This window comes from Bombina bombina, chromosome 3, assembly GCF_027579735.1.
Source record: "Bombina bombina isolate aBomBom1 chromosome 3, aBomBom1.pri, whole genome shotgun sequence".
Classification (NCBI taxonomy): Eukaryota; Metazoa; Chordata; class Amphibia; order Anura; family Bombinatoridae; genus Bombina; species Bombina bombina.
The window spans coordinates 862,610,528-862,635,961 of record NC_069501.1 but is presented as its reverse complement, the minus strand read 5'-3'; the positions used below and the strand labels follow the sequence as shown (position 1 = coordinate 862,635,961).

Genomic DNA, 25,434 nt, shown 5'->3' with positions numbered 1-25,434 from the left:
CTATTTCTGGGAGTTCCCACATTTGAACAATCTGAAGAAATACCTCTGGGTGAAGAGACCATTCACCCGGATGCAACGTTTGGCGACTGAGATAATCCGCTTCCCAATTGTCTATACCTGGGATATGAACCGTAGAGATTAGACAGGAGCTGGATTCCGCCCAAACCAAAATTCGAGATACTTCTTTCATAGCCAGAGGACTGTGAATCCCTCCTTGATGATTGATGTATGCCACAGTTGTGACATTGTCTATCTGAAAACAAATGAACAACTCTCTCTTCAGAAGAGGCCAAGACTGAAGAGCTCTGAAAATTGCACGGAGTTCCAAAATATTGATCGGTAATCTCACCTCCTGAGATTCCCAAACCCCTTGTGCCGTCAGAGACCCCCACACAGCTCCCCAACCTGTAAGACTTGCATCTGTTGAGATTATAGTCCAGGTCGGAAGAACAAAGAAGCCCCCTGAACTAAACGATGGTGATCTGTCCATCATGTCAGAGAGTGTCGTATAATCGGTTTAAAGATATTAATTGAGATATCTTTGTGTAATCCCTGCACCATTGGTTCAGCATACAGAGCTGAAGAGGTCGCATGTGAAAACGAGCAAAGGAGATCGCATCCGATGCGGCAGTCCTAAGACCTAAAATTTCCATGCATAAGGACAGAGTCATAGACACTGAATCTATCTGGAAACATAAAAAGGTTACCCTTGTCTGAGGAATCAATGAACTGATTGGTAAATTGATCCTCCAACTATGATCTTGAAGAAACAACACAAGTCGATTCGTATGAGATTCTGCGAAAATGTGAAGACTGAGCAAGTACCAAGATATCGTCCAAATAAGGAAATACCAAAACCCTGTTCTCTGATTACAGACAGAAGGGCACCGAGAACCTTTGAAAAAATTCTTGGAGCTGATGCTAGGCCAAACGGTAGAGCCACAAAACTGGTAATGCTTGTCTAAAAAGAGAATCTCAGAAACTAAAAGTGATCTGGATGAATCGGAATATGCAGATATGCATCCTGTAAATCTATTGTAGACATATAATGCCCTTGCTAAACAAAAGGCAGGATAGTCCTACAGTTACCATCTTGAATGTTGGTATCCTTACATAACGATTCAATATTGATAGATCCGGAACTGGTCTGAAGGAATTGACCTTCTTTGGTACAATGAAGAGATAGAATAAAACCCCAGCCCCTGTTCCAGAACTGGAACTGGCATAATTACTCCAGCCAACTCTAGATCTGAAACACATTTCAGAAATGCTGAGCCTTTGCTGTGTTTACTGGGACACGGGAAAGAAAAAAATCTCTTTGCAGGAGGCCTTAACTTGAAGCCAATTCTGTACCTTTCTGAAAAAATGTTCTGAAACCAGAGATTGTGAACGGAATTGATCCAAATTTCTTTGAAGAAAACGTAATCTGCCCCATACCAGCTGAGCTGGAATGAGGGCCGCACCTTCATGGGTACTTAGGAGCTGGCTTTAGGTTTCTATAAGGCTTGGATATATTCCAAACTGGAAATGGTTTCCAAACTGATACCGCTCCTGAGGATGAAGGATCAGGCTTTTGTTCCTTGTTGTGAGGAAAGGAACGAAAACGATTATTAGACCTAAATTTACCTTAGATTTTTTATCCTTTGGTAAAAAAGTTCCCTTCCCTCCAGTAACAGTTGAGATAATAGAATCCAAGTGAGAACCGAATAATTTATTACCCTGGAAAGAAAGGGAAGGACCAGAATCCTCTATTTCTAATGCAATTAATACTTCTTTAAATAAAGAACGAATAAATTCCATCTTGAACAAATACAAAGATTTATCAGCATCAACCTCTGAGACAGAAACCTCTGAACCAGAAGAACCATTATCAGTATCAGAATGATGATGTTCATTTAAAAATTCATCTGCAAAAAGAGAAGTTTTAAAAGACTTTTATGTATACTAGAAGGAAAAATAACAGACATAGGCTTCTTAATGGATTTAAAAAATAAAATCTCTTATGTTATGAGGAACACTCTGAAAATTAGATGTTGACGGAACAGCAACAGGTAATGTAACAGTACTAAAGGAAATTTTATCTGCATTAATAAGTTTGTCATGCCATGCAATACAAACAACAGCTGGAGAAACAGATACCAAAAATTTATAGCAGATACACTTAGCTTGGTAGCTCCAGCACCGGGCAGCGATTTTCCTGAAGTATCTTCTGACTCAGTTGCAACGTGGAACATCTTGCAATATGTAATAGAAAATAACAACATATAAAGCAAAATTGATCAAATTCCTTAAATGACAGTTTCAGGAATGGGAAAAAAATGCCAGTGAACAAGCTTCTAGCAACCAGAAGCAATAAATAATGAGACTTAAAGAATGTGGAGACAAAAATGACGCCCATATTTTTTAGCGCCAAATAAGACGCCCACATTATTTGGCGCCTAAATGCTTTTGGCGCCAAAAATGACGCTACATCCGGAACGCCGACACTTTTGACGAAAAAAAAACGTCAAAAAATGACGCAACTTCCGGCGACACGTATGACGCCGGAAACAGAAAAAGATTTTTTGCGCCAAAAAAGTCCGCGCCAAGAATGACGCAATAAAATGAAGCATTTTCAGCCCCCACGAGCCTAACAGCCCACAGGGAAAAAGTCAAATTTTTTAAGGTAAGAAAAAATGATTGAAACAAAAGCATTATCCCAAGTATGAAACTGACTGTCTGAAAATAAGGAATGTTGAACATCCTGAGTCAAGGCAAATAAATGTTTGAATACATATATTTAGAACTTTATAAAAAAGTGCATAACCATAGCTTAGAGTGTCACAGAAAATAAGCTTACTTACTTACCCCAGGACACTCATCTACATGTTGTAGAAAGCCAAACCAGTACTGAAACGAAAATCAGCAGAGGTAATGGTATATATATATAAGAGTATATCGTCGATCTGAAAAAGGAGGTAAGAGATGAATCTCTACGACCGATAACAGAGAACCTATGAAATAGACCCCGTAGAAGGAGATCATTGCATTCAAATAGGCAATACTCTCCTCACATCCCTCTGACATTCACTGCACGCTGAGAGGAAAACCGGGCTCCAACCTGCTGCGGAGCGCATATCAACGTAGAATCTAGCACAAACTTACTTCACCACCTCCATAGGAGGCAAAGTTTGTAAAACTGAATTGTGGGTGTGGTGAGGGGTGTATTTATAGGCATTTCAAGGTTTGGGAAACTTTGCCCCTCCTGGTAGGAATGTATATCCCATACGTCACTAGCTCATGGACTCTTGCTAATTACATGAAAGAAAATATAAATTATGCTTACCTGATAATTTAATTTCCATTGCAGGGAGGAAAGTCTACGGCTTTATTCATTACTTGTGGGAATTAAGAACCTGGCCACCAGGAGGAGGCAAAGACACCCCAGCCAAAGGCTTAAATACCGCCCCCACTTCCCTCATCCCCCAGTAATTCTGCCGAGGGAACAAGGAACAGTAGGAGAAATATCAGGGTATATATGGTGCCAGAAGATAATAGCAATTTTAGGTCCGCCCACCAGGAGCAACGGGCGGGAGCCGTGGACTCTCCTCCCCACAATGGAAATTAAATTATCAGATAAGCATAATATATATTTTCCATCTAAAGGGGAGGAGAGTCCACTGCTTCATTCATTACTTGTGGGAACAAATACCCAAGCTCTAGAGGACACTGAATGAAAAAAAAGGGAGGGCAAGAAGGCGGACCCTAATCTGAGGGCACCACAGCCTATTAAAACCTTCCTCCCAAAAACTGCTTCCGCTGAAGCAAAAACGTCAAATTTGTAAAATTTTGTAAAGGTATGTAAGGAGGACCAGGTAGCTGCCTTACAAATCTGCTCCATAGAGGCCTCATTCTTGAAGGCCCAAGAAGAAGCAATATCTCTAGTTGAATGAGTCGTGATCCTCTGAGGGGGCTTAAGTCCCGCTGCCTCGTAGGCTAAGTGAATCATGCTCCTCAACCAAAAGGACAAATCTCTTCTAGCATTATCTCAGTCTTGTCTAGAAATAAATGACTGAACATACCTTATTGCAGTTCACCCTGCAAACTGTTCCCCCCAACTGAAGTTTTCTGGTACTCCTCAGTCCTGTGTGGGAACAGCAGTGGATTTTAGTTACAACATGCTAAAATCATTTTCCTCTCAGCAGAAATCTTCATCACTTATCTGCTAGAGAGTAAATAGTACAAACCGGTACCATTTAAAATAACAAACTTTTGATTTTAGATAATAAAAACAGAATTTATGCTTACCTGATAAATTACTTTCTCTTGCGGTGTATCCAGTCCACAGATTCATCCTTACTTGTGGGATATTCTCATTCCCTACAGGAAGTGTCAAAGAGAGCACACAGCAAAGCTGTCCATATAGCTACCCCTCTGGCTCCGCCCCCCAGTCATTCGACCGACGGTTAGGAGAAAAAGGAGAAACCATAGGGTGCAGTGGTGACTGTAGTTTAAACAAAAAAATTTCACCTGACTTAATTGCCAGGGCGGGCCGTGGACTGGATACACCGCAAGAGAAAATAATTGATCAGGTAAGCATAAATTCTGTTTTCTCTTGCAAGGTGTATCCAGTCCACAGATTCATCCTTACTTGTGGGATACCAATACCAAAGCTTTAGGACACGGATGAAGGGAGGGAACAAGACAGGTAACCTAGACGGAAGGCACCACTGCTTGCAAAACCTTTCTCCCAAAAATAGCCTCCGAAGAAGCAAAAGTATCGAATTTGTAAAATTTGGCAAAAGTATGCAGTGAAGACCAAGTCGCTGCCTTACAAATCTGTTCAACAGAAGTCTCATTCTTGAAGGCCCAAGTGGAAGCCACAGCTCTGGTGGAATGAGCTGTAATTCGTTCAGGAGGCTGCTGCCCAGCAGTCTCATAAGCCAATCGGATGATGCTTTTCAACCAGAAGGAAAGAGAGGTAGCCGTCGCTTTCTGACCTCTCTTCTTACCAGAATAGACAACAAACAAAGATGATGTTTGTCTGAAATCCTAAGTTGCTTGTAAATAGAATTTCAAAGCACGAACCACATCAAGATTGTGTAAAAGCCGTTCCATTTCCTGGTTAATGTTCTTATTAGAAACAACTTTAGGAAGAAAACCAGGTTTGGTACGCAAAACTACCTTATCTGCATGGAACACCAGATAGGGTGAATTACACTGCAAAGCAGACAATTCTGAAACTCTTCGAGCAGAAGATATAGCTACCAAAAACAAAACTTTCCAAGATAATAACTTTATATCTATGGAATGTAAAGGTTCAAACGGAACCCCTTGAATAACTGAAAGAACTAAATTTAGACTCCATGGAGGAGCCACAGGTTTATAGACAGGCTTGATTCTGACTAACGCCTGTGCAAACGCTTGAACATCTGGTACCTCTGCCAGACGCTTGTGTAAAAGGATAGACAGAGCGGATATCTGCCCCTTTAAGGAACCAGCTGATAAACCTTTCTCCAATCCTTCTTGGAGAAAAGACAATATCCTTGGAATCCTAATCTTACTCCACAAGTAACCCTTGGATTCACACCAACAAAGATATTTCCGCCATATCTTATGGTAAATTTTCCTGGTGACAGGTTTTCTAGCTTGGATCAGAGTATCTATGACTGATTCAGAGAACCCACACTTGGATAGAATTAAGCGTTCAATCTCCAAGCAGTCAGTTGCAGAAAAACTAGATTTGGATGCTTGAATGGACCCTGAATTAGAAGATCCTGCCTCATTGGCAGTGTCCATGGTGGGACAGATGTCCACTAGGTCTGCATACCAAGTCCTGCGTGGCCACGCAGGCGCTATCAGAATTACCAAGGCCTTCTCCTGTTTGATTCTAGCTACCAGCCGAGGGAGAAGGGGAAACGGTGGAAAGACATAGGCCAGATTGAAGGACCAAGTCGCTACTAGAGCATCTATCAATGCCGCCTTGGGGTCCCTGGACCTGGAACCGTAAAGAGGAAGTTTGGTGTTCTGACGGGACGCCATCAGATCCAACTCTGGAATGCCCCATAGCTGAGTCAGCTGAGCAAATACCTCCGGGTGGAGTTCCCACTCCCCCGGGTGAAAAGTCTGACGACTTAGGAAATCCGCTTCCCAGTTGTCTACTCCTGGGATGTGAATTGCAGATAGATGGCAAGAGAGATAATCCTCCCACCTGATTATCTTGGTTACTTCCTTCATCGCTAAGGAACTCTTTGTTCCTCCCTGATGATTTATGTATGCTACAGTCGTGATGTTGTCCGACTGAAATCTGATGAACTTGGCTGCCGCTAGCTGAGGCCATGCCTGGAGCGTGTTGAATATCGCTCTCAGTTCCAAAATGTTTATCGGGAGAAGAGACTCTTCCCGAGACCATAGGCCCTGAGCTTTCAGGGAGCCCCAGACCGCGCCCCAGCCTAACAGACTGGCGTTGGTCTTTACAATGATCCACTCCGGTCTGCGGAAGCACATTCCCTGCGACAGTTGATCCTGAGACAACCACCAGAGAAGAGAATCTCTGGTTTTCTGGTCCAGTTGGATTTGAGGAGACAAATCTGCATAATCTCCATTCCACTGTTTGAGCATGCACAATTGCAGTGGCCCGAGATGAATTCGAGCAAAAGGGACTACGTCCATTGCTGCTACCATTAATCCGATTACCTCCATGCACTGAGCTACAGATGGCGAGGAATGGAATGAAGAGCTCGGCAAGTAGTTAAAAGTTTTAACCTTCTGACCTCCGTCAGAAATATTTTCATTTCTACCGAGTCTATTAATGTTCCCAGGAAGGGAACCCTTGTGAGCGGGGACAGAGAACTTTTTTTCGGTGTTCACCTTCCACCCGTGAGACCTTAGAAAGGCCAGAACAATCTCTGTATGAGCCTTGGCTCTGGGAAAAGACGACGCCTGTATTAAGATGTCGTCCAGATAAGGTGCTACTGCAATGCCCCGCGGTCTTAGTACCGCTAGAAGGGACCCTAGCACTTTTGTGAAAATTCTGGGAGCGGTGGCCAACCCGAAGGGAAGGGCCACAAACTGGTAATGCTTGTCCAGAAAGGCGAACCTTAGGAACTGATGGTGATCTTTGTTGATAGGAATATGAAGGTACGCATCCTTTAGATCCACGGTAGTCATATATTGACCTTCCTGGATCATTGGTAAGATTGTCCGAATGGTCTCCATTTTGAATGATGGAACTCTGAGGAATTTGTTCAGAATTTTTAGATCCAAGATTGGCCTGAAAGTTCCTTCCTTTTTGGGAACCACAAACAGGTTTGAGTAAAAACCCAGTCCTTGTTCTGTAATTGGAACTGGATATATCACTCCCATCTTGAGTAGATCTTCTACACAGCGTAAGAACGCCTCTTTCTTTGTCTGGTCTGTAGACAGACGAGAAATGTGGAACCTTCCCCTTGGAGGGGAGTCCTTGAATTCTAGAAGATATCCCTGAGCAACGATCTCTAATGCCCAGGGATCGGGAACATCTCTTGCCCAAGCCTGAGCAAAGAGAGAGAGTCTGCCCCCTACCAGATCCGGTCCCGGATCGGGGGCTACCCCTTCATGCTGTCTTAGTAGCAGCTGCAGGCTTCTTGGCCTGTTTACCCTTGTTCCAGCCCTGCAAAGGCTTCCAGGTTGCCTTGGGCTGTGAAGCGCTACCCTCTTGCTTTGCGGTAGCAGAGGCTGAAGCAGGACCGCTCCTGAAGTTGCGAAAGGAACGAAAATTAGCTTTGTTTTTAGCCTTAAAAGGCCTATCTTGCGGGAGGGCATAGCCCTTTCCCCCAATGATATCCGAAATAATCTCTTTCAACTCGGGCCCGAAAAGGGTCTTTCCCTTGAAAGGAATATTCAGTAATTTTGTTTTAGACGACACGTCGGCCGACCATGATTTAAGCCAAAGTGCTCTGCGCGCCATGATGGCAAAACCAGAATTTTTCGCCGCTAACTTAGCTAATTGTAAAGCGGCATCTGTGATAAAAGAATTAGCCAGCTTTAGAGCCTTAATTCTATCCATAATTTCGTCATATGAGGTCTCCGTCTGGAGCGACTCCTCCAGCGCCTCAAACTAGAAAGCCGCTGCAGTAGTTACAGGAATAATGCAGGCAATAGGTTGGAGAAGGAAACCTTGTTGAACAAATATTTTCTTTAGTAAACCTTCTTATTTTTTATCCATAGGATCTTTGAAAGCACAACTGTCTTCAATTGGTATGGTTGTGCGCTTGGCTAGTGTTGAAACTGCCCCCTCTACCTTAGGGACCGTCTGCCACGCGTCCCGCCTAGGATCAGTTATGGGGAACATTTTCTTAAAGATAGGTGGGGGAACAAAAGGTACACCTGGTCTTTCCCACTCCCTAGCAACAATATCCGCTACCCTCTTAGGGATCAGAAACGCATCAGTGTATACAGGGACTTCTAGATATTTGTCCATTTTACACAATTTCTCTGGGACCACCATAGGGTCACAATCATCCAGAGTTGATAAGACCTCCCTAAGTAGTACGCGGAGGTGTTCCAATTTAAATTTAAATGCTAGTGAATCTGATTCTGCCAGCTGAGAAACTTTTCCTGAGTCAGAAATTTCTCCCTCGGACATAACATCCCTCGCCCCTACTTCAGAGTGTTGTGAGGGTACATCAGATAAGCCTCCCAAAGCTTCCGACTGCTCCTCATCTGTTCTTAAAACAGAGCTATCACGCTTTTTAGGGAAAACTGGCAGTTTGGATAGAAAGGCCGCAAGGGAATTATCCATGACTGCCGCCAGTTGTTGCAATGTAATAGGTGCTAATGAACTAGAGGTACTAGGTATCGCTTGAGCGGGCGTAACTGGTGATGACACATGGGGAGAGGAAGGCGGACTATCCTCATTACCTTCAGTCAAGGAATCATCTAAGGTTATATTTTTAAGTGACACAATATGATCTTTAAAGTGTATAGACACATTAGTGCACTTGGGACACATTTTGAGTGGGGGTTCCACCATGGCTTCTGAACACATAGAGCAAGGCTTTTCTTTAGTGTCAGACATGTTTAACAGATTGGTATTATACACAAGCAGGCTTGGAAAAACACTTTATGTAATAAAAAAAACAATTTGCAATAAATGGTACTGTGCCTTTAAGATAATAAAAGCGCACACAATTTTACAAAACGGTGAAAAATGAACCAAATCTCTTGAAATTTTTACAGTATGTGCCTAATGCTTCGATATGATTGCACAGCAAGTTTCAGCCTGATTAACCCTTTAATGCCCAAAACGGAGCCGCCTAAAGCAAACAACCGGTTAATAAACTACAGCACCTTGCCACAGCAGCCTGCTGTGGCCCTACCTTCCCTTAAGGATTGAATTTGAGAAAAGCAAGCCTCCTGAAGTCCTCAAGCAGTCTCTGGACCCATGTGAAGCAGCATGCAGGGAAATCTTGTCAGAATAAACTGAGCAACTGAGGCGCGAAATTAGGCCCCTCCCACTCCACCCCGGAGCTGTGGGGCCTTCAGAACCCAATTTAGGTGACTAAAAGTAATGCCATGTGGAATAAAACCCCAATAAACACATAAAAAGTGCTTAAAAGTGTCAATAAAGATGATTTTTCTTAATAAAATAATCGATTGCCCTGCTAAAGTGATAACCAGTCTATTGAGCCCACTTAAATAAGCCTCTAGTTCTATACTAGGTTTCAGAACATGTCTTACCCTTCCCACATGGGGAATCTTGTCAGTCTTCTAGCATTATCTTGTCTTGACTAGAAAAAATATGACTGAAACATACCTCAAAGCAGTTAAACCTGAAAAATGTTCCCCCCAACTGAAGTTTTCTGGTACTCCTCAGTCCTGTGTGGGAACAGCAATGGATTTTAGTTACAACATGCTAAAATCATTTTCCTCTCAGCAGAATTCTTCATCATATTTCTGCCAGAGAGTAAATAGCACAAACCGGTACTACTTAAAAATAACAAACTTTTGATTGAAGATATAAAAACTACAAATCTAACACCACATTCACTTTACCCTCCCGTGGAGATGCTACTGTTAGAGCGGCAAAGAGAATGACTGGGGGGCGGAGCCAGAGGGGGAGCTATATGGACAGCATTGCTGTGTGCTCTCTTTGCCACTTCCTGTAGGGAATGAGAATATCCCACAAGTAAGGATGAATCCGTGGACTGGATACACCTTGCAAGAGAAAACTACAATTCTAACACCACATTCACTTTACCCTCCCGAGAGAGACCCTAGTGCTTGGAGCCGACAAAGAGAATGACTGGGGGGTGGAGCTAGAGGGGGAGCTATATGGACAGATCTGCTGTGTGCTCTCTTTGCCACTTCCTGTAGGGAAGGAGAATATCCCACAAGTAAAGGATGAATCCGTGGACTGGATACACCTTACAAGAAAAAGAGATGTAGACTGTCTGAAATCTTTCGTAGCCTGAAGATAAAACTTCAAAGCACGAACCACATCCAAATTATGTAGCAACCTCTCCTTAGGAGACTACTCTGAATCTTCTGACACTTCTATGCCTACCTCCTGTGACGAAAGGCAAAGAATGACTGGGGGAAGAGGGAAGTGGGGGAGGTATTTAAGCCTTTGGCTTGGGTATCTTTGCCTCCTCCTGGTGGCCAGGTTCTTAATTCCCACAAGTAATGAATGAAGCCGTGGATTCTCTTCCCCTTTAGATGGAAATGCTCTATTAGTCAGAAATATAAAATTAACCCTGTACATGGAGTACAATATAAAATCCCCTCCAGAGAAATACAAACTCCATTTTCATAACAAGGAATGGAAACACAAGAGTATCAATGCTAGATTAGTTTGTGGTTGAGAAAATTAGATCGCATAACAATCATATGCCAGCACCTGCAGTCTATAAATAAATTTATTAGGGAGAGATGAAAACTGTTGCCCCAGGAAGAGAAATCTAAGCCAAAATATTAAAACTTCACTAGAAGTCATATCTGAGAGGCTGATATATCCCCTTTCCCTTGTTACTCACCCTCACTGGAAGGTACTCAACAAATAAAAATTCCTCACCTTCCCCCCACCCCCCTTGGGGTAGAGAATACAGGGACTCACAGTTAAAAGTGCTCATTCTTCTCTCTAACTCCAGGTTTGACAGACTCAGCCGACCTCTGCCAGGGACCTGCAAATCCAGCTGTCGGGCAGGAAGACAGCTCACAAGGCGTGAAAGGATACATACTCCTATCAGAGACCTGTAGAAAAAGAAAGAACAGAGTAACCAACTCTGGCTTTCTATAACTAGGGTAGCAATTTTGTTAGAAAACAAAGCAAGGACAACCTCACCACTTTCTAACCTCTTAAAAGCCACCACTACTCTTACTAAAGAGATTGATGTGGACACAGCTAAACCCCAATCCTTTCTTGCAGGGAAAAGTACCCATAAAAAGAAAAAATATCTTCAGACACCAACTTCACGTCCTCCATTGACAGAGGCAAAGAGAATGACTGGGGGTTACGGGTAAGGGAAGTGACACTTAACAGCTCTGCTGGGGTGCTCTTTGCCTCCTCCTGCTGGCCAGGAGTGAATATCCCACTAGTAATTGGAAGGAGGTTGTGGACTCTCCATGTCATAGGAAAGCGTTTGCATCTATTTAAAATCTGATAAGATTAAACATTTTTTGAACAAATTTAAATTCACGCTTACTATTTAACGGATTAAAAAAAAAATGAAACAGTAAATGTGGCATGTGCAAAAGTTCAGACACCTACCAGTCACTACTCATTAACACTGTCTTTGGCAGCAATCTCAGTCTTCATACATAAAAAAGAGCAGCAGTAAAACATGTTCAAATATTTTTGTTGCATTAAAAATGGTTAAGTAAAAGCTGTTTAAATTGAATTTGAACCTAACAGGAAGTGCATGATTGCGTATAGCTGGATCCCATGACACTAATGCTCACTGGCTTAACTCACACTGAGTCAACAGTCTAATCAAGCTAATCATAAAATTGCCTATGATTTTCTTTTGATTGCAGCAGTAAAATATGCCTTCTTATGTGTCTGTGGTATACAGAGTATAAAGTTTTCCTTTCATTTTTTGTATTTTTCATATAAAACACTTCAATGTGTTATGAGGTGTTAAAGGGACATGATACCTAAACATTAAAGCACGCTGTACAAAGCTAACTAGAAAATATCACCTGCATATCTCTATGTAAAAAAGGAAGATATTGTACCTCAAAATTTAATTAGGAGCCACATCCGATTGTAAAGGGACTATAAGCAGCCAACCAGGATGCTAGTCCTAAGACTTGCAATGAAGCATGCACATGGCATGTGCAGGCAGTCATTTAATTCGCCTCCTCAGTTTAAGAATGTTTACTATAAAATCCGGTGAGTTTTCACTAAAATCTTGCAAGATCACCGTAAAGCACTGATGAAGCGGATAACTGTTTACAGCACATTTTCTATTATGAGCTGAAGAAATTTTGAGGTAAAACACCTTCCTTTTTTACAAAGAAATGTGCATGTGATATTTTTTGTCAACTTTTTACAGTTATACTGAATCACTTTCAAGTGAGTTAGCATATGGGTATTATGTCCTTTTAACATACACTAACTCCATCTCTAAACACTAACACATAAACAAACACTCTTGTACAAATGTTATGTCAAACTATTGACTTTGAAACAATTCTAACTAAAATTTGTAAGTCACAGACACAAGAATATGGAGATAGATCAAAGCTTTCTTCCATTAGGGCAGAAAAGTATGTTTGTGCCCATCACATCAATTGGGTGCAGGCATAATCCCTAATACACTAAGCAAAAATTATATGGCGTGACATAGATGGAGAGTATTTGCTTGAACTTCCTAGAGACATTTATTACAACATGGTAGCATTTTCTGTATGCTTGTTGCATTAAAGTGATGGTAAATCCTAGCATTTCTAAAACACTAGGATATACCATTGGAACAAATAAAGGGGACTTTCATTCATGAAGTATAAAATACTTCATGCTGAAAGCTCCTTGATTTGTTTGCAGCGTTCGCCGCCTAAGTTACAACATGGCAGCTCCCATTGTTTTATAGACACAAACTTTACACTTAGTTTGTCGATATTTAAACAGCCAATGAAACTTTAAAAAATACATCTACATGCTAGTCTCAGACTGATCTTTGCTTTGTATGCATCATTCTACCTAGCATTTATTTAGGGTTTAATGTCCCTTTATGTAAAAGAAAAAAAATACATTAAAAAAGCCTCTATAAAAACTTGCATACATGACAAACTAAATGAAAAAAAATTGGGATTTATGATGGGTCTTGTAAATTACGTGTGGGTTTTTATGGTTTTTTTTTATTCTTCTTGCCATTAGTCATAGCTATAGTGATGTCAAAATGGCCTTTACAATGGGAAAAAAAAGGATTTAAGCATTCATACCTTCTTTAGTGAGGTACTTCATATTTTCAGCAATAACAAAATTCTTGTCCTGTATGTCCAAATAGGAAAATATACCATAATCTTGTAAACTGTATGTAGCTAAAATATAAATAAAAAAGTGAACACAATTTCACAAAGAAGAAAGTGTTAATGAAAGTACTATTATAATTTCAGGACTTTTGTCGTAGGTAAAAAAAGACACATTAATTACAAAATTAGACTGACATAACAGAACAAGTACATATCCCTTCATATATTAAGGTGTTGCACTAAAAACATAATTTATGTAAGAACTTACCTGATAAATTCATTTCTTTCATATTAGCAAGAGTCCATGAGCTAGTGACGTATGGGATATACATTCCTACCAGGAGGGGCAAAGTTTCCCAAACCTCAAAATGCCTATAAATACACCCCTCACCACACCCACAATTCAGTTTAACGAATAGCCAAGAAGTGGGGTGATAAAAAAGTGCGAAAGCATATAAAATAAGGAATTGGAATAATTGTGCTTTATACAAAATCATAACCACCACAAAAAAAGGGCGGGCCTCATGGACTCTTGCTAATATGAAAGAAATGAATTTATCAGGTAAGTTCTTACATAAATTATGTTTTCTTTCATGTAATTAGCAAGAGTCCATGAGCTAGTGACGTATGGGATAATGACTACCCAAGATGTGGATCTTTCCACACAAGAGTCACTAGAGAGGGAGGGACAAAATAAAGACAGCCAATTCCTGCTGAAAATAATCCACACCCAAAATGAAAAACATAAGCAGAAGATTCAAACTGAAACCGCTGCCTGAAGTACTTTTCTACCAAAAACTGCTTCAGAAGAAGAAAATACATCAAAATGGTAGAATTTAGTAAAAGTATGCAAAGAGGACCAAGTTGCTGCTTTGCAAATCTGATCAACCGAAGCTTCATTCCTAAACGCCCAGGAAGTAGAAACTGACCTAGTAGAATGAGCTGTAATTTTCTGAGGCGGAGTTTTACCCGACTCAACATAGGCAAGATGAATTAAAGATTTCAACCAAGATGCCAAAGAAATGGCAGAAGCTTTCTGGCCTTTCCTAGAACCGGAAAAGATAACAAATAGACTAGAAGTCTTTCGGAAAGATTTAGTAGCTTCAACATAATATTTCAAAGCTCTAACATCATCCAAAGAATGCAACGATTTCTCCTTAGAATTCTTAGGATTAGGACATAATGAAGGAACCACAATTTCTCTACTAATGTTGTTGGAATTCACAACTTTAGGTAAAAATTCAAAAGAAGTTCGCAACACCGCCTTATCCTGATGAAAAATCAGAAAAGGAGACTCACAAGAAAGAGCAGATAATTCAGAAACTCTTCTGGCAGAAGAGATGGCCAAAAGGAACAAAACTTTCCAAGAAAGTAATTTAATGTCCAATGAATGCATAGGTTCAAATGGAGGAGCTTGAAGAGCCCCCAGAACCAAATTCAAACTCCAAGGAGGAGAAATTGACTTAATGACAGGCTTTAAACGAACCAAAGCTTGTATAAAACAATGAATATCAGGAATAATAGCAATCTTTCTGTGAAAAAGAACAGAAAGAGCAGAGATTTGTCCTTTCAAGGAACTTGCAGACAAACCCTTATCTAAACCATCCTGAAGAAACTGTAATATTCTCGGTATTCTAAAAGAATGCCAAGAAAAATGATGAGAAAGACACCAAGAAATATAAGTCTTCCAGACTCTATAATATATCTCTCTAGATACAGATTTACGAGCCTGTAACATAGTATTAATCACAGAGTCAGAGAAACCTCTGTGACCAAGAATCAAGCGTTCAATCTCCATACCTTTAAATTTAAGGATTTCAGATCCTGATGGAAAAAAGGACCTTGAGACAGAAGGTCTGGTCTTAACGGAAGAGTCCACGGTTGGCAAGAGGCCATCCGGACAAGATCCGCATACCAAAACCTGTGAGGCCATGCCGGAGCTACCAGCAGAACAAACGAGCATTCCTTCAGAATCTTGGAGATTACTCTTGGAAGAAGAACTAGAGGCGGAAAGATATAGGCAGGATGATACTTCCAAGGAAGTGATAATGCATCCACTGCCTCCGCCTGAGGATCCCGGGATCTGGACAGATACCTGGGAAGTTTCTTGTTTAGATGAGACGCCATCAGATCTATTTCTGGAAGTTCCCACATTTGAACAAACTGAAGAAATACCTCTGGGTGAAGAGACCATTCGCCCGGATGCAACGTTTGGCGACTGAGATATAATCCGCTTCCCAATTGTCTATACCTGGGATATGAACCGCAGAGATTAGACAGGAGCTGGATTCCGCCCAAACCAAAATTCGAGATACTTCTTTCATAGCCAGAGGACTGTGAGTCCCTCCTTGATGATTGATGTATGCCACAGTTGTGACATTGTCTGTCTGAAAACAAATGAACGATTCTCTCTTCAGAAGAGGCCAAAACTGAAGAGCTCTGAAAATTGCACGGAGTTCCAAAATATTGATCGGTAATCTCACCTCCTGAGATTCCCAAACTCCTTGTGCCGTCAGAGATCCCCACACAGCTCCCCAACCTGTGAGACTTGCATCTGTTGAAATTACAGTCCAGGTCGGAAGCACAAAAGAAGCCCCCTGAATTAAACGATGGTGATCTGTCCACCACGTTAGAGAGTGTCGAACAATCGGTTTTAAAGATATTAATTGAGATATCTTTGTGTAATCCTTGCACCATTGATTCAGCATACAGAGCTGAAGAGGTCGCATGTGAAAACCAGCAAAGGGGATCGCATCCGATGCAGCAGTCATAAGACCTAGAATTTCCATGCATAAGGCTACCGAAGGGAATGATTGTGACTGAAGGTTTTGACAAGCTGTAATTAATTTTAGACGTCTCTTGTCTGTTAAAGACAGAGTCATGGACACTGAATCCATCTGGAAACCCAGAAAGGTTACCCTTGTCTGAGGAATCAATGAACTTTTTGGTAAATTGATCCTCCAACCATGATCTTGAAGAAACAACACAAGTCGATTCGTATGAGATTCTGCTAAATGTAAAGACTGAGCAAGTACCAAGAAATCGTCCAAATAAGGAAATACCACAATACCCTGTTCTCTGATTACAGACAGAAGGGCACCGAGAACCTTTGTAAAAATTCTTGGAGCTGTAGCTAGGCCAAACGGCAGAGCCACAAACTGGTAATGCTTGTCCAGAAAAGAGAATCTCAGGAACTGATAATGATCTGGATGAATCGGAATATGCAGATATGCATCCTGTAAATCTATTGTGGACATATAATTCCCTTGCTGAACAAAAGGCAAGATAGTCCTTACAGTTACCATCTTGAACGTTGGTATCCTTACATAACGATTCAATATTTTTAGATCCAGAACTGGTCTGAAGGAATTCTCCTTCTTTGGTACAATGAAGAGATTTGAATAAAACCCCATCCCCTGTTCCGGAACTGGAACTGGCATAATTACTCCAGTCAACTCTAGATCTGAAACACAATTCAGAAATGCTTGAGCTTTTACTGGATTTACTGGGACACGGGAAAGAAAAAATCTCTTTGCAGGAGGTCTCATCTTGAAACCAATTCTGTACCCTTCTGAAACAATGTTCTGAATCCAAAGATTGTGAACAGAATTGATCCAAATTTCCTTGAAAAAACGTAACCTGCCCCCTACCAGCTGAGCTGGAATGAGGGCCGCACCTTCATGTGGACTTAGAAGCAGGCTTTGCCTTTCTAGCTGGCTTGGATTTATTCCAGACTGGAGATGGTTTCCAAACTGAAACTGCTCCTGAGGATGAAGGATCAGGCTTTTGTTCTTTGTTGAAACAAAAGGAACGAAAACGATTATTAGCCCTGTTTTTACCTTTAGATTTTTTATCCTGTGGTAAAAAAGTTCCTTTCCCACCAGTAACAGTTGAAATAATAGAATCCAACTGAGAACCAAATAATTTGTTACCCTGGAAAGAAATAGAAAGTAGAGTTGATTTAGAAGCCATATCAGCATTCCAAGTTTTAAGCCATAAAGCTCTTCTAGCTAAAATAGCTAGAGACATAAACCTGACATCAACTCTGATAATATCAAAAATGGCATCACAGATAAAATTATTAGCATGCTGAAGAAGAATAATAATATCATGAGAATCATGATGTGTTACTTGTTGCGCTAAAGTTTCCAACCAAAAAGTTGAAGCTGCAGCAACATCAGCCAATGATATAGCAGGTCTAAGAAGATTACCTGAACACAGATAAGCTTTTCTTAGAAAGGATTCAATTTTCCTATCTAAAGGATCCTTAAACGAAGTACCATCTGACGTAGGAATAGTAGTACGTTTAGCAAGGGTAGAAATAGCCCCATCAACTTTAGGGATTTTGTCCCAAAATTCTAATCTGTCAGACGGCACAGGATATAATTGATTAAAACGTTTAGAAGGAGTAAATGAATTACCCAATTTATCCCATTCTTTGGAAATTACTGCAGAAATAGCTTTAGGAACAGGAAAAACTTCTGGAATAACCACAGGAGCTTTAAATACCTTATCCAAACGTTTAGAATTAGTATCAAGAGGACCAGAATCCTCTATTTCTAAAGCAATTAGTACTTCTTTAAGTAAAGAACGAATAAATTCCATTTTAAATAAATATGAAGATTTATCAGCATCAACCTCTGAGACAGAATCCTCTGAACCAGAAGAGTCATCAGAATCAGAATGATGATGTTCATTTAAAAATTCATCTGTAGGGAGAGAAGTTTTAAAAGATTTTTTACGTTTACTAGAAGGAGAAATAACAGACATAGCCTTCTTTATGGATTCAGAAACAAAATCTCTTATGTTATCAGGAACATTCTGCACCTTAGATGTTGAAGGAACTGTAACAGGCAATGGTACTTTACTAAAGGAAATATTATCTGCATTAACAAGTTTGTCATGACAATCAATACAAACAACAGCCGGAGGAATAGCTACCAAAAATTTACAGCAGATACACTTAGCTTTGGTAGATCCAGCACTAGACAGCGATTTTCCTGTAGTATCTTCTGACTCAGATGCAACGTGAGACATCTTGCAATATGTAAGAGAAAAAACAACATATAAAGCAAAATTGATCAAATTCCTTAAATGACAGTTTCAGGAATGGGAAAGAATGCCAAAGAGCAAGCTTCTAGCAACCAGAAGCAATAAAAAATGAGACTTAAATAATGTGGAGATAAAAGCGACGCCCATATTTTTTAGCGCCAAATCAGACGCCCACATTATTTGGCGCCTAAATGCTTTTGGCGCCAAAATGACGCCACACCCGGAACGCCGACATCTTTGGCGCAAAATAACGTCAAAAAAATGACGCAACTTCCGGCGACACGTATGACGCCGGAAACGGAAAAGAATTTTTGCACCAAAAAAGTCCGCGCCAAGAATGACGCAATAAAATGATGCATTTTCAGCCCCCGCGAGCCTAACAGCAAACAGGGAAAAAAGAGTCAAATTTTTGAAGGTAAGAAAAAAATGATTAATACAAATGCATTATCCCAAATATGAAACTGACTGTCTGAAAAATAAGGAAAGTTGAACATTCTGAGTCAAGGCAAATAAATGTTTGAATAAATATATTTAGAACTTTATAAACAAAGTGCCCAACCATAGCTTAGAGTGTCACAGAAAATAAGATTTACTTACCCCAGGACACTCATCTACATGTTTGTAGAAAGCCAAACCAGTACTGAAACGAGAATCAGCAGAGGTAATGGTATATAAGAGTATATCGTCGATCTGAAAAGGGAGGTAAGAGATGAATCTCTACGACCGATAACAGAGAACCTATGAAATAGACCCCGTAGAAGGAGATCACTGAATTCAAATAGGCAATACTCTCTTCACATCCCTCTGACATTCACTGCACGCTGAGAGGAAAACCGGGCTCCAACTTGCTGCGGAGCGCATATCAACGTAGAATCTAGCACAAACTTACTTCACCACCTCCATCGGAGGCAAAGTTTGTAAAACTGAATTGTGGGTGTGTTGAGGGGTGTATTTATAGGCATTTTGAGGTTTGGGAAACTTTGCCCCTCCTGGTAGGAATGTATATCCCATACGTCACTAGCTCATGGACTCTTGCTAATTACATGAAAGAAAACAGAGTTATTTTATAGACAAGAAAAGGCAATTCTAGAAAGAAAAACAGGTATTTTTATTTATACGCGTCGATGTCTAATAATGAAAATCACAGTGCAATAAATGAATAGCAGAACAATGTTGTTGATTTTTTGTGAGAAAGTTATACATTGTGCCGTTAAACATAACGTACATGTAGACAGAATGAGGATTCATTTCTTTACCTGATCTTGAAATAAAATTAAGATATGTCCTTTCATTTGTTAGTATAGAAGGATTCATTCGGGTAACTACATTGGGTTGATCCATTAAATAATCCATAATGTCCATTTGGTCAGTTAAATGACCCTGTATGTGTTTAGAAAAAAAACAGAAAATAAAATGTAACATAAATTGTATTTCTTGTCATGGCTCCCTAAATACCTAATAACAGCTTCTTAAAGGGATATGAAACAAAAATGTATCATTCATGAGTCAAATAGAGCAGTGATTTTTAACAAATTTCTAATTTACTACTATTAATCATTTTTATTAAATCTCTTGGTATCTTTTGTTAAAAAGCAGGGATGTAAGCTTAGGACTCGGACCATTTCTGGAACACTATATGGCAGCAGTTATGCAAGAATGTTATGCATTTGCAAGAACACTAGATGGCAGCACTATATCCTGTCATGAAGTGCTCCAGATGCCTACCTAGGTATCTCTTCAACATAGAATATCATGGGAACAAAGCAAATTAACCCCTTAAGGATCGGGTACTTCAGACAAAAACTTCCCCAAAAGACCAGAGCATTTTTAGCATTTATGCCAACCCTTCATTTAAACAGAAATAGAGTATTTTTTATATTTACCTATCAAAACTATATATTTTTTTATTATGCAATACAAAGTATTGATCTAGGCCCATTTTGGTATATTTCATGCCACCATTTTTGCTGCCAAATGTGATCAAATAAAAAAAAAATTGTTAACTTTTTCACAATTTTAGGTTTCTCACTGAAATTGTTTACAAACAGCTTGTGCAATCATGGCACAAATGGTTGTAAATTCTTCTCTGGGATCCCCTTTGTTCAGAAATAGCAGATATATATGGCTTTGGCATTGCTTTTTGGTAATTAGAAGGCTGCTAAATGCCGCTGCGCACCGCACATGTATTATGCCAAGCAGTGAAGGGGTTAATTAGGTAGCTTGTAGGATTAATTTTAGCTTTAGTGTAGAGATTAGCCTCCCACCTGACACATCCCACCCCCTGATACCTCCCTGACCCCTTTCAAATAGCTCTCTTCCCTCCCCCACCCCACAAGTGTCACCCCATCTTAAGTACTGGCAGAAAGTCTTCCAGTACTAAAATAAAAGGCTGCTTTTTTATCTAATTTTTTTTATATATATATTTTTTTGCAGTGTAGGATCCCCCTCAAACAGCTCTCTAACCCTCCCCACCCTCTACCTATTTGCCACCATCTTAGGTACTGGCAGCTGTCTGCCAGAACCCATTTTGCCTCAATTTATGCATTTATTTTTTAAAAAACCCATTAACCATTTTTTCTGTAGTGCAGCTGCCCCCCTCATTACCCTACCCCATTTCAGATCCCTTTCCCACAAATGATCACACATAAGATCCCTCTTATTGCCCTTCCTCCCTCCTTTCCCCTCACTTCCCGGCTTTTTTTTTTCTTCATGTTTCCTATCTGTGTAGCGTGGCGGTCCCACCCTCCTCCCGCACCCTCCAGCGATGGGCCACCCATCCGCCTCCCTCCTTTCACTTCCTCCCACCAACGATCGGCAACACCGATGTCCAATGCAGAGAGGGCCACAGAGTAACTCTGCAAATCTATTTCTGCAGTGCCCCACTCGTAATGCATGCAGAAATAGCGGAATATCGCTATTTTGAGCGAGATTGCGGTGGAGAGAAGCCCAGGACTGCAGCGACGTACAGGTCCATAAGGGCATAATGACCAGCGTAGTACAGGATATGACGCTGGTCGTTAATGGGTTAATAAAATAAGTAAATTGGAAATGTTTTTAAAATTCTATGTTCTCTCAATAATAAAATAAAAATTTTGTGTTTCATATCTCTTTAATCACAGTCTTTCTTGATAATCTCAAATACTATTTGCAATCTTCACCTGTCAGGGTGCTCTAGCTAATTGTGACATCCCTAAAAATTAACACAAAAGCTGGAAATTGATGTCAGAATACACTGGTAGCAAGTCCCCTTATACGGGACAGCAAGGAATATTGGAAGGCAAAAAAAAACAACAAAAAACACTGAAAATGAAATTAGTTGTCATCCACCTATAGATTGACAGATTTATGCTTATGATCTGTTGGCTACGAATATGGACCAAATATAACCATCCAGAATAAGATTTTTATTAAAATCGTAATTCTTTATTCTGGAATTTGGAAGATAAATGATCTCAACTGAAGCAGGGATTACACTATGAACAAAATACAGGTGCACTTTTACTTAAAGCACATAATAAAGCACATTCCATGTCATTTTTTTCTACTTGTATGATTTAGTCATTTAAATTAATAAATAAATAAATAACTATGGCATGGGAGAAATAAAGGACACTGTCTGCAAAAAATGACCGCAGGACAGACATTGCAGATCACATAAATAGATGCTTGAAGCTTTAACCAAGTATTGGAATGATATATTTTTTCTCATATGTTTTGTGAGTGATAAGCTTACCATAAATACTGCCCTCTGGAAGAATCCTGTGGCATCTATGATCTTCTGGAGAATAACTGTCTCCATTTCTTCAACATCCATCTCTTCGCTGTTAAAGGGCACACCATTAAAAAGGACTTGAGGCAATACACCCAGGCCGCTCTTTTTATAAAATGCTGCTCCTGCCTGTTCAAATCAGAAGCGAGATAGAGTTACATATAATGCAACTGACTTTATCATGAAAAAAATGAACAGCTTAAGACACAGTCATTTAATGTTTGGGAACGGCAAACCTATGCTGCTTGTATTGCTTTAATATTTAGTTCGTTATCATAAAATTTCATTCACCTTCCAATACAGAATATTCTAAACATAGTTCTGAAGGCTGAAATAATAACATTATTTTGATTATGACGGATATGAAAATAAGCAAAGGGTTTTTGTTCATTTTCACACCACAAAGAACTGCAGCTACTTAAATCACATGATTCAGAAATTCATTCTATGTAAATTAAATACTATTTCATTAAAGGAGGTCATAAACAGTAAATGCTGACTGACAATGTAAAACCCCCCATTTAAGCATAGATTATATACATATATATTTTACTTAACTTTTTGTTCGTTTCCATCTATTTATGGCAATGTCTGATGCCAACTTGTATATTTAGAAAATATGGACACGATTTTTGTTATATTATTTTGGTCTATAAACTCATACAATTAGGCTGGTCAATTTATACTGTGAAAGTAATAAATAATATAAAAAACGTTTAAATGGGTTTAAAGGCTATTTTGTAACTTGTCTAGTTTACTTAAAATAAAAATTGCAAAAGAAATTATAAAAGAAAAAAAAAAGGGGGGATATGACGTATGGGAACATTAAAACTTAAATCATTATATCACACACATTAAACAAAACAATAAAAGGAAATATAAATGGCCTACCTTTGAACCACTTTACTTTTGACTGATAGCCCTCTGTCTTCTATAATCAATGGATCTAAATTGTAGTGGAAGTGACTCATCAACTGGTATTATTTTGAGTAGGTTAGAATACACCCCTTTTTATATATTTTTTATTCAAATATACAAATGCAGCTAAATAAAGAAAATAGGAGCCTATCAGTCAAAAATAATCTTCTTTAGGCCCCGGCATTCAAAGCATTGACAGACCAACAAGAAACTGGCCTCGTTTTGAATTCTTAGTCCAATCAACCAATAGAATGAAAGCTGTTTCTATTGGTTAATTGGACTTATAATAAAAAAATAATAATCAGCCAGCAGAATGCAAGGGCACCCCTATTTAAGGAGGAACCTCGCATTCAAGCTTCAGGATGCGGTGGTAACTGCACAAAAGGGACATCTGACAGAACATAAGAAAAGAAGCATTGGATGGAAAAAAAGGACGCTTGCATGAAGATGAAGAGTACTACCCGGAGGACCACCGCCATGAAGAAAGAAGAGGAGCACCATCTGAGATGATCACGTAGGAGTCAGAATCAAGTTGGGTAAGTAGAAACTTTGGGGTTTAGAGTTCAGATTTATTTGGTATATTTTTTTGTTTTTAGAATAGGTTGGGTTTTTTTTAGCCCAAAAGAGCCAAAATAACTCTAGGGCAACACCCTACAAAATGCCTCTCTTAGGGTAATCTTTTCTTTTGAATAGGGATTTATTTACGTTAGGGTATTTTTTTAGAGTGGGATTTTTATTTAGAAACGGGTTTTTTATTTTCTTTGTTGGGAAAAAGATCTGTTAGTCTTTAGGGTACTGCCCTACCAAATGCCCTTCTAAGGGCAATGGACAACCAAATGACCTTTAGGGCAATCTTTTTTTTTAGGATAGGTGTTTTTTAAAATTGGGTAAAAGAGCTGAAATTACTTTAGCACAACACCATATCAAATGCGTTTATCAGGGCAATGCCCAAGCAAATTCCCTTTTTCACGGCAATCTTTTTTTTTAGTATAGGGTTATTTTTTAACTGTTTTTTTTTTTTTTCAATTTATGATTTTTTTTTTTTAGTATAGTTTTTTTATTTTATTATTGGGCCTAAGATTGGGCCTTTTCAGGGCAATTTTTATAGTAGTATTTTTTAGATATGCTTTTTTGGGGGAGTGGGGGGCTACTTTTATTGTACAATGGGACTGTATTTTTTTTAATTTTAGGATAGGTATAACTGTTTTTTTATTTTGGTAGTGTTTTTTGTTTGTAATGTTAATGTTTGTTATTTTGTGTAACTTAGGGGGTGTTGGGTTAGGGGTCTTGGGGGGTTAACTGTTACTTAAGTAGGGGGTGTTTGCGTTGGAGGGTTGTGGCCATTTAGGGGTTGTTAGCCGGTTAAGGGTTTAACAGGTTAGGAAGTTTAATGCAGTGGGCTGTAGTAGTATTCAATTTTCGGTACTCCTAGACCTCCCTCCCCAACTGACCTGTGCATTGTGGTCGCAATAATTCGTGGTCTGGACTTACCCCAGATAAAGGAGTGTATATTTCTCTGGAGGAGTATGAGAAATAGTTTAGGGAGGGTAATAGGTATTGTTTGGATGACATATAAAATCTTTGGAAGGATTGACATTTTTAGTGCTTGAATCCTACCCCACCATGATAGGGGCTTATCTTTCCAGTTTTGCAGAGTGTGTGAGATTGTTGATTGCATTGTTTTATAGTTGGCTTCAAACAGGTGTGTAACTTTAGGGGTTACATAAATCCCTAGGTATTTCAATTTTGTTTGTTGTATATTATACGGGCATGAAGTTTTGAGAATCTGAGCGTCTCTTCGTGGCATAGATATATTCATTATCATAGACTTTTGTTGTTTGATTGAGAAGTTTGACAGGGAACTGAATTGGTCAAATTCAGCAAAGAGGGCCGGTAGTGAGCATTTAGGGGAAGTCAGGGTCAACAAGATATCATTAGAAAACATTGATAATTTATACTGATTTGGCTCTATTTGTATCCCTGTGATATTTGGGTTATTGCGTATGTGGGAGGCTAGGACTTCCATCACCAATATAAACAGGATTGGGGAGAGTGGACATCCCTGCCTCGTTCCATTGCTAATTGGAAACCCTTGTGAGAGTACTCCATTTACTTTTACTCTGGCTGAGGGATGTGTATAAAGTTGGAAAATTCTATCGATCATGGTGTCACCAAACCCAAAACCCCTTAAAGTTTCTCTAAGAAAAGGCCAAGCCACCCTATCAAACGCTTTTTCCACGTCTGTGGAGACCAGGGACATT

The 25,434-nt window shown here is 39.7% G+C and overlaps 1 protein-coding gene across 1 annotated transcript in view; it reads right to left on the bottom strand.

The window, feature by feature from the left end:
- Window positions 1-25,434, bottom strand: part of UGGT2 (UDP-glucose glycoprotein glucosyltransferase 2) — a 991,813-nt gene that overhangs the window by 405,497 nt on the left and 560,882 nt on the right. Inside the window, exons 17-19 of the mRNA XM_053707835.1 lie at window positions 22,220-22,384; window positions 19,743-19,866; window positions 13,405-13,503 (exon numbers count right to left, since the gene is read on the bottom strand). Of these exons, the coding sequence (XP_053563810.1) occupies window positions 13,405-13,503; window positions 19,743-19,866; window positions 22,220-22,384 (388 nt within the window). The remainder of the gene's footprint in view (window positions 1-13,404; window positions 13,504-19,742; window positions 19,867-22,219; window positions 22,385-25,434) is intronic.